Here is a 12,775-nt window from a genome sequence, read left to right on the forward strand (position 1 = left end):
TGGGTGGAGCCCTCCGTGGACTCGCGCAGCCGTTACCCTTCATGGGTTGAAGTCTCCATCAACGTGGATGTACGATAGCACCACCTATCGGAACCACGAAAAAAACATCCGTGTCTCAATTGCGTTTGAATCCTCCAAACCCTTCCCATTTACTTTCTTGCAAGTTGCATGCTTTACTTTCCGCTGCCCATATACTCTTTGCATGCTTGCTTGAATTGTGTGTAGATTGCTTGACTTGTGCTAAGATAGTTAAAATCTGCCAAAGACTAAAATTGGGAAAAGGTTAAGTTTTTAATTGGTCAAGTAGTCTAATCACCCCCCCCCTCTAGACATACTTCAAGATCCTACAGTTGCCTTGCTCCTGTATTTACCCCTACGTTCCCGATTGTTCGGCTAGGTAGTAAAGGGAGCACCTCTGCGATTGTCATGATCGGGTCACCCGAGCCGGACCTCAGACTGGGTGAAGCCGAAAGCTAGCGCTCTTATTGTTTTCAATTATGGTCGGCACACAACGGAACTCATGAGTACAAAAAATCTATTGCACAAGTCTCATAGCAGCAACGAGCAACCGGAGAAAGGTATCGGTGGGGGTACTATTTTCTTCAAAGATGCTTCTTACACTTCGTTAGTAATATAGCATAAGCTCCCAGAGCGCGCTTTGTCTGTTACAGCCTTATGGCCTGATTGCCTGGTTATCGGAAACACCCCTGATATTCTCGACAGGTGAAGTACATAACACTTTTCGGCCCTTGGCCAAAGAGGGAGAAGCCGACAGTCGGTTAAGACGCGTTTAAAGTTCGGGTGAACATAGATATGATATAAGTACTTCGGTACATACAATCATTATACATAAAATTCTTTTACCCAAGTCACTCGGGGGCTCTTCAATTTATGTGAGCTGTTTTATAATAAGTGTTCTTCTTCCTAGTCGTTGCAAAGTCTTTTTTCTATCACTCCTTTTTTCGATGCGAGTGTGTGGTCAATATCCGGATTTCCCTCTCAAAGCCGCTAAAGTTTGCTAAACTGGCCTAGCGAGAAGTACTCCGCCTTCGGGATAGGAGGTTGAAGCTGTAGGCTGACCCACTTGAAGTATTGAGATAGGATGTGTCATGTTAAAGCACGACAGAAGCACAATTTTTTCTCTAAGACCAATTTTCTGATTGGCACCGAACAATTAATCTAGTTCGGACGTTGAGTTTTTACTGACTTTTTTAGTTTTCTAATCCTATGGCACTTTTCAACTATTTGTGTGTTTTCCGCATAAGTCTCGCAGTGCAACGCCGGACACCTATAGAGATTCGGCAAAAATTCTCGGATATTGCTATATATGCATCGGTTTCAAACTATGTCTTTGGTCGATAGTTGGGTTGCCCGGCTCCTGTTCTTGCCTCCTACATTCTGCTTTGTTCGGTTAGGTGTGCAAAAGGAGAACCACTACGATTGTGCTTCCAGCTCGAATGGTTAAGCACCTCCGTGGAGAAAGCCGAAAGCTGACTGTCACAATAAGCATAAACTGGTCAGCGATCCGATGACTATGTTAAATTACGGGCCGTTCATAACATTGGCCGAAGTGTTTACGGCTTGACCTCGGCTGACGCCGAACACTAAGCGGGGGGCTACTTGCTGGCCTCCCAACTTTAAGCTCCTATGACTAAGTGAAAGTTATAAAGCCCGCTTATCTGATTGCCTCGTTTCCGCCAACAGAACCGCCTTCGGGCACCGAGACGTCAGCTAAGGGTTGTTTTTTATTCCGGAAACACCCTGCGTAGCATCTACAAGGGGGTAGAAGCCGACGATGGGCCACTTTCAGATTATAAACGGTCGCAACGGAAGTGAAAATTTGGGTTCATCTAGACCACAGAGTTTGGAAGCTTTTCCCGAACTAATTCCTCAGTATTTTCCTCCCACATTGATTGGAGCTGAGGTTTCATGATCATGCTTAGCATGACAACCCAAAGAAAGGAACCGATAGCGGGACTATTTTCTTTGGACGATGTTTCTTATGTTAAAACAATAAGATAACATGTCTCTTTGCGTACCTTTGTTTATAAAACTGTATGGCCGGATTGCCTTGTTTGTTGTAAATCTTTGCCGTCATAAAGGCTTTATAACGTGGGACAAACACTCCCCGGCTACTGGCCGAGGAGGTTGAAGCCGATGGTCGGTCAACAAAGTTCTGTACAATGCGGATCCGAGCATTGATGATGTAGAGTACTTGGATACATAGAATCATTACACATAATTTGTGATTTTACTTTGGATATCGATCCTTAATTCGGCCACCCGTGCCCACATTAAGGCTCGGGGGCTACTGGGCTTCGTGCTTATTATTTACAAATATTAAAGGGGTACATCGATCCCCTGATCTGGTGTCGCCACCCGACCAGTGTCTCGGTGGCTACTGCATTGCCTGTCCAATGCAGAAAATTTAAAGTGCAATATAGTTTTCGAGGAGATTATTATCCTCAGGTTGGTCGGCCTGAGTCTCGAGGACTTTGCACACCGCATTTCTATTCCTATGTATGCTGTCGAGCTAGGAGTTGATCCTCAGGCCGATTTCGCGCATCGACCTGAGTCTTAGGGGCAACTAGGATCAGCGGTTTCATGTTTTCCTTCAAGTGCATCTCGGGTTTTAGACCGACGCACACACCTTGAGGGCTACTGGCTATATATCTCGGCAGAGAATAAAATGCACCAATCAAAAAATCAGCCCACAGTCAGGGATGGTGCACCACCTCGGAAGCAGTCCGACATTAAGCTTGGGCGCCAGTGGCTGGCTCCATAGAGGGCATTTCCGGCATTAAGCTCGGCTAAACTCCTTCAACTTTTTGAACCCAGATGATCTATGACATCTCGGATATAGTCAGGTGTTGGAGCTCGGATACAGTCCAGCGTTGGAGCTTGGACACAATCCGGCGTTAGAGCTTGGATACATTCCGGCGTTGGAGCTCGGAAGCAGTCTAGCGTTGGTGCTTGGCTGCAAAAGATACCTCGAATGCAATCCGGCGTTGGAGCTCGGACGCAAGAGGACACTGCCGCCCGGGAATAACTTCAAACCTGAGGTGTGGCATAATAATAACAAGGCATTGATAAAGGCCGGAAACTTAAAGGGGCTCCTCGGATACCCGACATATAAACTCTTTGGATTTACTTCACGATCCTCGAGATCGAAGATGAGAAGATTTGTTGAACCAGTTTTCAAGACCGATGACCGAAGATGAAGAACAGTTCGGAAGAATCGAGGAGCGTCCCCAACTTGAAGACCGGTTCAGGGGGCTACTCATGGTTTCCTGGACTAGGGGGTACTCACCACGTCATCCCCCGATCAGTTAGATTGGACTGAGGACCCCCATGGCCGTATACTCATGGGCCAATTCGGACAGTTGCCGCATACAAGGAAGATTCCACAAGACTTGGTGATCAAGACAAGGACTCCTCCCCCACCGGCGTATTGGGCTAGGACTCTTGTTACCCTAGGCCTATGGTACATTATATAACCCGAGGCTAGGCTAGTCGATAGAGGATCATGACATTATTCATCATACCTCTAGGGTTTAGACCACAACATATGATCTCGAGGTAGATCAACTCTTGTAACCCCTATATTCATTATAGTCAATCAAGCAGCATGTAGGGTATTATCTCATCAAGAGAGCCCAAAGCTGGGTAAAATCCCGTGTTCATGTTACCATTGATCCTAAGACGCACTGCTTGGGACCCCCTACCCGAGATCTGCCGGTTTTGACACCAACACTTGTCTCCACTTTCCTTCTCCCCTAGGGCCGGCCAGCTATGGGGGCGCACCAGACCCTTGTGGGCTGGTGTGTTCTCTCACTTGGCCCATAAGGCCCATATTTTTGTCGGGGTGCCCGGAACACCTACGGGCGACCCGATAAGTACTCGGTACTACCCGAAACACTTTTGGTGTCCAAATACCCTCGTCCTATATATCAATCTTTACCTCTCGACCATTTTGAGACTCCTCGTCATGTATGTAATCTCATCCAGGACTCCGAACAACATTCAATCACCAAATCATATAACTCATATAACACTATATCGTCAATGAACGTTAAGCGTGCGGACCCTACGGGTTCGAGAACTATGTAGACATGATCGAGACACCTCTCCGGTCAATAACCAATAGCGGAACCTGGATGCCCATATTGGCCCCTACATATTCTACGAAGATCTTTATTGGTCGAACCGTTATGACAACATACGTAGTTCCCTTTGTCCATCGGTATGTTACTTGCCCGAGATTCGATCGTCGATATCTCTATACCTAGTTCAATCTCGTTACCGGCAAGTCTCTTTACTCGTTCCATAATACATCATCTTGAAACTAACTCATTAGTCACTTTGCTTGCAAGGCTTCTTATGATGTGTATTATCGAGAGGTGCCAGAGATACCTCTCCGATACTCGGAGTGACAAATCATAATCTTGATCTATGCCAACTCAACAAACACCTTCGGACATACCTGTAGAGCATCTTTATAATCACCCAGTTACGTTGTGACCTTTGGTAGCACACATGGTATTCCTCCGGTATCCGGGAGTTGCATAATCTCATAGTCGAAGGAACATGTATTTGACATGAAGAAAGCTATAGCGATAAACTGAACGATCATTATGCTAAGCTAACGGATGGGTCTTGTCCATCACATCATTCTCCTAATGATGTGATCCCGTTATCAAATGAGAACACATGTCCATGGTTAGAAAACCTTAACCATCTTTGATGAACGAGCTAGTCTAGTAGATGCTCGCTAGGGACACGGTATTTGTTTATGTATTCACACATGTATTTAAGTTTCTGATCAATACAATTCTAGCATGAATAATAAACCTTTATCATGAATCAGGAAATATAAAACAACAACTTTATCATTGCCTGTAGGGCATATTTCCTTCAGGCATCACATTGCATCTTTCACATCTCCAAGCCTCCAAAGATCATCTTCAAAGTTCCCAATGCACAATTAGAGTGCCAAGTCCTGAGAAGATCACAATTCGAGAAGACATGGAGTTAAACATGAAGAATATGTAAGATTAGTATATCAAGTGTGCAATTACTTGTATTTCATCTACATTCCATCTTGAATGTCTTAAGAAAAACTCCAAAAGCTTTGTCCTTGTTCATTCTTGACATTGTTGTCACTCTTAGTGTTGATGATTTTGACATTATTAATTACAAGATGATACCCCGCACGTTGTTGCGGAAATATTTTATAATATATTTTAATGAGATTTGGTTGCATCGAACATGAATATTTGAAATAATGTGAGAATTAGAACTAGAAATAATTATTTGTTGTGTTTGATTTTTGTATAGTTGTAAAATATTTATTTAATATGAATAAAATAAAATTTCTCATGCATGTTTGCATGATGAGGTAGGAACTTGAACTTATGCATGGGTGCATATTGAGGTGGCTCTTTTCCCATGCATGTTGAATGATGGGGCAACATATTTGCATGTTGAAAAAACGTTAGTGAGGGCTAGACATTTATTAGATATAGAAGATGTACCAAGATTACGAGGTTGGGAGATTTGGGGCATATCTGGTTCATATACCAAGATTTTCATCAGTTGCCACATTTTTTTGTCATACATTTCTAAGGTTAGGCGATCGAAATTGACGTCATAGTATGTCACACATGAGTTAATCTTACCACATTTTTCCTAGTCAATGGCAGTTGAGGCCTAGTTTTACTTTACATGAAAGGAATCTTTCCATAAGTATGGTTGCTCACCAAAAATGGGCTAACTCGGTCAAACTTGCCTAAATTATGGTGTGACGAAGTGTAGCAAACTTACTATGCCAACCAAACACGCACTTAAGCTTACCTGAGAAAGAAGTGTTAATATTTTTAGGTATTTTTGTAAGGATGGAATTTTTTGAAGAAGCCAAATCCCAGGATAATCCTGTGAATCAGAGAGCCCTAGCTAAATTTGACTGAAATGCATGATCTTTACAGGCACCACTTTTCACAACAACTAAAAGATGGAATTAGCTAGTTCTGAATTTGAAGGTCTACTTCTTAAATATTAAGTAAGCTTGATATGCTTAACCACAGAATATTTTAAAAAAAACTTATAGAATTTATTTGTATTTTTATTCAATCATTATAGACTTTATTTTAAGATATTTTTTACTATTGTTAAATAACCCGGGGATTTAAAAGAAAACGGTATCTCGCGCAGATCTGGAGGCCAGTACCCTCGAAGATTTTAAAACAATAGAAGTGCGTTTCAAAGCCGAAGAGAAATAAAAGAGATTCAGAGAGGAGAGGTGCGTGGTTGCAACGATCCTCCCGCAGCGTCGTCGAAGCGGGGCCGCCGACCGCACGTGTTTTGACAAATCACTCCATCCGTGAGGCGCCAGCCAGCCATCCACGGGCCCACCCGCCCGCCGTCCGGGCTCCCGTTTCCACCCAGCTTCCCTGCTTCCCCCGGCGACCGTAGCAACTCCTACTCCGTCGCACGTGGGACACGGCCGACCTGTGTGGGCCCCACCCCGGGTCGTTCGCGTATTCTCCGACCTCTTCCCAGCGTATTCTGGCGGCGAGCTGGGTCCAGTAGAGTCTACTACAGCTACTGCCTACGTGGACCCTTTCCGGATAAGATCGTCAAACTCATTTTCCTCTCTTCGCAGCTCGCGACTTCGCGAGATTTCTCGTTGCTACTGTACTATACCCCGTAGTAGTTTGGTTCAGAGGATGTCTCGCTGCAGCAGCACATGTGTATTGAGCATTGACAAAATTTGAGCGATTGAACTGAGAATGTACGGTGACTTCGATTTTCTCATTGAATCGAATCGAGTTCCATGGAAATTATGGAACGAATATTTCGCCTAGTGAGGAAAAAAAAAGGATTGCACACTTTCGCGTGTTCCTGAATGACTGACTGCATCTACTAGAGTACATTACATGCTACACCCTCCCTCGCCGCCCTCGTGTTGGCGATGTATTTACACGAGCAGCAGGAGCAGCGGCTCCGTTCCCGGCTCGCCGGAACCGATCGCGTCTTCGTCGTTGGTCAGGCGTTCCGGTTCTCGCTGGTTTTTCTGCGTGGTTTGACGGAGGCGGCAGGGGCAGGAAGGCAGCAATGCCGGAGGAAGTAATCGACCACCGCAAGAAAATTTGAGCCGCGCAGTGTCTTCTAATGCGGGGATTAATTTATGTCCCTGGTCGGCGATAGCTCGAGGATCCGGCCGGAGAGGGCGGTGACGAGCGCCGCCTTGAAGCTGGGGTCCCTCGTCAGCGTCATGGCCATCTGCTCCGCCAGGTTCCGACGGATCATCTCGGATTCCGCGGCGGCGGACTCGCCGCTGACGGCTACCGCTGGCGCTTCCTGCTTGTGCTGCTGCTGATGCTGCTGCGGGTGGTGAGGCGTGGCCGGCGCCTGGGGTGGCTTCCCGGCGTTCTTGCCCGCGCCGGAGCCGTCGTTCTGCTGCTGCGGCTGCGACGACGGGGGCTGGCTGTGGTTGTGCTCGCCCTCGTACGTCGCCACGAGTATGGTCTTGTCCTCGGCGCTCCTCTGCACCTTCTTCTTGACGGGGCAGCCGGGGGCGAAGGAGCACCGGAAGTAGGCTCTGGGGCAGGGGTTGTCCTTGGTCACCTTCTGCCCGTACTTGCGCCATTGGTACCCGTCCTTCACCACCAGGCTGAGGTCGGCGGGGTCGGCGTGGACGTAGCGCTTGGAGATGACGGGTTTGCACTCCTCCCGGATGCGCTTGCACGGCTCGCCGGACGTGCACTCCGCCTGGTCCGGCGCCGCCGCGTACGCGAGGCCGCCGGCGTAGTGCTGCTGCTGCTGCTGGTGCGACGGCGGTGGCGTGCCGTTGCTCTCCTCGCTCTTGCGCTTCCTCGACGGCGACACCGACCCGCCCTCCGACGCGGAGGACGGCTGGTTGTTGTAGTGGTTATTGCCGCCGGCGTGGGCGCCGGCCGTGACCATGTCGGTGAACTGGCCCTGCAGGGTCTCGTACTTGGAGGCCACCTCCCTGAGCATCTCGCCCAGCCGCCGGTTCTCCTCGCTGACCCGCTGTAGCTCCGACTCAAGAACCGCAACCTATATACCGACAAAAACATTCAGTTCAAGCTCGCAGATAAACCCAAGCAAGCAGAATCAAAATCATGGCGTTCTTGATTTGTTTCTGTATGGACGTGTGTGCCTACCTCAGGGTCCTTCTTGAGCTGCATGAAGTTCTCCTCGACGAGGACCTTGGGCTTGGCCAGCGCGACCATCGGCGCCGCCTGGTGGTGGCTGTGCGGGTGCCCCATCGGCGGGAGGCCGACGTGCAGGTCAAGGCTCAGCGAAGGCTGGCTGCTGACCCATGGATCCATTGGTCGACGACGGATTGATCGTCTCTCAAACACCAAGCTCTACTGTAATGGAATGGACGCTGTTCCTTCCGGTTCGAGGCAACGCGCGCGAGAGGAGAAGAGAAGGGAGAAGAGAAGCTTGGGATGGAGAACTATTTCCGAGTTCCGAGTGAGAGGAGAATGGCGTGGAGCAGTCGTGTTATATAGCCAAGCACAGGACTAGCGGTCTAGCAAAGTCGCTAGCTAGGAAGGTCAGGTCGTACTACTACGAGGGGGAGGAAAAGAAGAGGACGAAGCGGCTCACATCACATCACAACTCACACGCTTGTCCTCTTCTTGGCCACGCAGGGCTCGGAGGAAAGGAAACGGAATAAAGAAACGGGGATGGGGGTCGTGGAATTCGAGCATGCGGACGGGGTGGAGGCACCGGAAGGAGACCGGAGGGTGCGTGCACGCGCGCGCGAGGGGGAGAAGGGATCGGCGGTGACGACTGACTTCACAGCGACGTTTTCTGTTGGGTGTTGGTGCTACTAGCGGCATGGCATGGCAATCTGCGCGGGGATCTTTCCAACGGGTGGGTGGGGGACGGGGCGCGGTGGATGTCGGCTGCCTCTGTCTTGGGTTCGGGGAGTGTGGCGGTGGTGATCGGGTCAAGGAAAAGGAAGTACACCACACAGACATGCTTGCGAGATGCACGGGGAGAAAGAGCGAAAAGAAGGATTCCCTTTGCTTTTTTGCTCGACTCACTCTTTCAAAAACGATATATTAAAAAAAGGCCCATTCGGTTGTTAGGCTGGTCACAATGGGCAAGAACATAAGCTAGTAACTTCACACTTCCCTAGACTATGTTACTACCTCCATAGTGGGTAGGAACATCTATGTAGTGTCATGCAATGATGTATTTATTAGGTTATAGACTCATTGTTTCTTGGAGTGTATGATGTTCCGGTAACTTAGCTAGTTACCACAAACACCTCTCTCTTCATTAAATGCATGCCACATAAGCAAAGTTATATTGGAGTGTGTGATGTTACTCCTACTCCCTCCTTCCATCTATATAGGGCCTAATACGTTTTTCAAGGCTAGCTTTGACCAAATATTAGAGCAATAATATATGACATGCAACTTACACAAAGTACATTGTCAAATTCGTATGTGAAAGGAGTTTTCAATGATATAATTTTCACATTATGCATGTCATGTATTATTAATCTTGTCAATAGTCAAAGGATGTCTTAAAAACGCATTAGGCCCTATATAGATGGAAGGAGGGAGTAAGTTCCTCCCCACTGTGACCAGCCTTATTACTCTAGGTTGATTGCGATTAGGCTTTGCCCCGTGCAGCAAATGGGAGGGGGGAGGGGGGAGGGAGTGGAAAGAGGGGGACAGGAAAGACTTGTTGACTCTAGCCTTTTCTTTTGGTGCCTTGCTAGGAAAACTTTGCTCTGTTAGGAAAACTTTGGCGGGCTAACCATTTGTTTTCTGCTTAGTTGAGCTCGAGTAGACTACGGAATCGATTCTTTCCCGTCATATTCGAGGGAAACACTTCCCCGATTCTTCCTTCCTTTTTGTTGGGAAATAGCATCTTATTACAGTAAAAGTTTGGCTGGTAATTAATTTTACTAAACGATTTATTCCAATCATATTAAACCCTGGCGAGCTATTTTGTAGTGCCGCTCTTTTCCTGGGTGCCCAAACTCTAACCCAACATAACATGCCTGCCTTTCGGGAAGAAGACCGGTGAGCTAACCACACGAGTCAATGCCACGCCCAGATGCAACGTTGTTTACGACGGATGATGCGGAGTAATCTATTGGCTGTGCCCCTTTTCTTGACCGACGTAGACGTTGGCTTCTCTTCTAATACTAGCAATTTTTAGGAAGGAATTTCCGGATGTACTATCACTGATCTGATCTACGCCTACCGGCCTACGGTACGTGCCCGGACGTTTTCTTCTTGTTGCCTCGGGGAACCCGGGTCCGAGAGGACGTATTCAAAGATGGCCCTGGCGGCTGGGTACTGGACTACTGGTAGCATCCCATGGTAGTTACGGAGACTTGTATTGCAAGAATGGAGGGAATCGGAGGAAATTCAGGACAGAACGGGTAGTGAACCGTTGGCACGTTACTGCAGAGACTTCGGTGTTGACAAGAACAGAGGAAGAATGGTTACACGTAGGACTTGGACCTCGTTGTTACCCAGAATGAACTGGCTCGTTCTCCGGCACCCGATGGTCAAGTTTTACTATACTTACTAGTAGTACAGCTAATGTTATTTGGCTAGAGTCAATTAGAGCATGATGCAAAAAAATAAAAATAAAATAGAGCATACCTGTGTATGAGTGTATCCCAGTACCCGTTCGCCTGTATCTCTCACGAGGTCAAGGGGGCTAGGGTTTCTTGCTCCCTGCCGGCATCGTTACAGGTCTACCTCGTCCCCTATGGCATTAGGCCATGAAGACGTGGTGGATCTCGGTCCATGCTGGCGGGAAGACTCCTTTACTTTTACGCCTTTTTTTATCCGTTAAAGGCTTGTTTCCTATTCAGGAAGATGAAGCGAGGGCGGCTCCATGAAGATGGAATAGAGTTCTCTCCGTCTAGCCCATATTCCAGCGATGCAACTAGCACCGTTTAAGGGTGTGCGGAGGTGTGTTTCTGGCGGATCTCACAGGACTCGTTCGGTAGTTGTCTTTGGTGGATCCACACAGATCAGATCTTCGTTCGCGCTGTGTTCGTGTGTCTTTAAATTGGATCCTTCCGATCTATGCTTATCTTCATCGGCGACGGTTGCTGTTCTGGTGTGCTGGTCCCATGGGGCCTTAGTACAGCGACTTTCCGACAGTCTGCTACAACAAGTTTTACTCGGCTCCAGCGAGAAAGGGGTGATGACAGCGGCGCGCATTCCACTCGCTTCAATGCTTGTAGTCGTCGCTAGATAGTCTACGGATCTAGGTGTAATTTGTAATATTTCCACTTTTGTTGTACCGTCATGATTGATAATGAATGGATTGAAAGTTTCCCTGCAAAAAGTAAATAAATTAGAGCATACATGTGTGTATGAATTGATAATGGCCAACCCCTGTGACGAGCAAGATCTTAACCTCCTTTATGCTTCTACCACTATTACCGTTTCGAATGGTCTGAAGACGCTGTTTTTGGGATGCGCCATGGATCAATAACGGGAAGACCGAGGAGATTGCGCCCCTCATTTTTGTGGCTTCATCGAGTAAAAGTAAGAAGATCAAGGAGGCTCTTTCTGATGATGCTTTGGTATCCAAGGTCAAGTTGTCAGCAAACTTCACTCTGGAGCAGATCCGCCGATTTGTGACCCTCTGGACTATCATCCATGTTTTTCAGATGAAATCATGTGGAAGCACAAAAACAATGGGCAATACTCTGCGGCTTTTGACTACGCGGCCCAATTCATGTGAACCTTCTACTTCCCCATGGAGCACGAGGTGTGGAAAACTTATCACTCACCCCCTAAAAATTTAAATTCTTCTCTCAGTTGGCCACTTCAGATAGGCTTTGGACTGCCAATAGGTTTGGCAAGCTTGGTTCACCGAATTGTAGTCTTTGCGCTCTTTGCAAGTGGAAGCAAAAATCCGGTGCACATCTTTTTCTTCAAATGTCGCTTCACTATACGGCTTTGGATCTTGAGTAATGATTGGCTTCAGTTAGAAAATATCAACGCCGACACTTGGCATCTTGACAGATCCATCAAAGATTGGTGGATCAAGCGATCGGACTCTTCCAACCCCAATAGGAAGGAGATGGGCTTCCATCACCATACACATATGCTGGACCAAATGGAATGAAAGAAATGCACGAATTTTCCGCAACAAGAGTGTTGCGCAGTTGATATTGCTATACCCCCATAAAAGATGAAGCTCGTCTTTTGGTGGCCATGGGGTGCAAAAAAAAAATTAGGTGCCATCTTATCAGGAGAGTAATCACTTGAGCGCTGCTACATAGACAACACATAGTGGCCGATTCTTGCACGACACTGCTAATCAAGCCGTCCATGCAAATGAGCAAACTATGGCTAGCCAATGGATTCATCATCGTCCAGTTTTCGTCCCAGCAAGTATCGTCTGCATAGTAGTTTCGTAATCATTTTGTGTGTTGTTTCTTGTAACTTTCTCTCTATTCCTCTCTTGATTAGTATATGAGGCAAAAAAATTGCCTTCTTTCAAGAATTTTACTGTAATGGCCAAGGAATGCATGCAAAATTGAGGCAGAAATCACAGATTTGACCTGAGGCAGAAATCAAATCACAAACTGACCTGTTCAGGAAAAAAATTCACTCCGCTGACCCTTTGGTGTGGCGCCCGACATCTGGGCGCCGCACCCTACTGTGCAGCGCCTTCCCCTTAGGCGTCGCACATCCTGCCAGCGTGGCAGCCCTGATCCAGTTGCGGCCCCACACGCACCTGTGCAGCG

At 47.4% G+C, this 12,775-nt stretch overlaps 1 protein-coding gene across 1 annotated transcript; it reads right to left on the reverse strand.

Moving 5' to 3' along the window:
* Nucleotides 1-6,777: 6,777 nt before the first annotated feature.
* Nucleotides 6,778-8,521, reverse strand: LOC100049023 (WRKY transcription factor WRKY71). Its single transcript, XM_044555939.1, has 2 exons — nt 8,187-8,521; nt 6,778-8,079 (listed from the first exon to the last, which is right to left on the reverse strand). The coding sequence occupies exons 1-2, from the start codon at nt 8,352-8,354 to the stop codon at nt 7,180-7,182; spliced, it is 1,068 nt and encodes a 355-aa protein (XP_044411874.1). The 5' UTR covers nt 8,355-8,521; the 3' UTR covers nt 6,778-7,179.
* Between the last annotated feature and the right edge of the window lie 4,254 nt (nt 8,522-12,775).

The sequence above is a fragment of the Triticum aestivum genome, chromosome 6B, assembly GCF_018294505.1.
Source record: "Triticum aestivum cultivar Chinese Spring chromosome 6B, IWGSC CS RefSeq v2.1, whole genome shotgun sequence".
Classification (NCBI taxonomy): Eukaryota; Viridiplantae; Streptophyta; class Magnoliopsida; order Poales; family Poaceae; genus Triticum; species Triticum aestivum.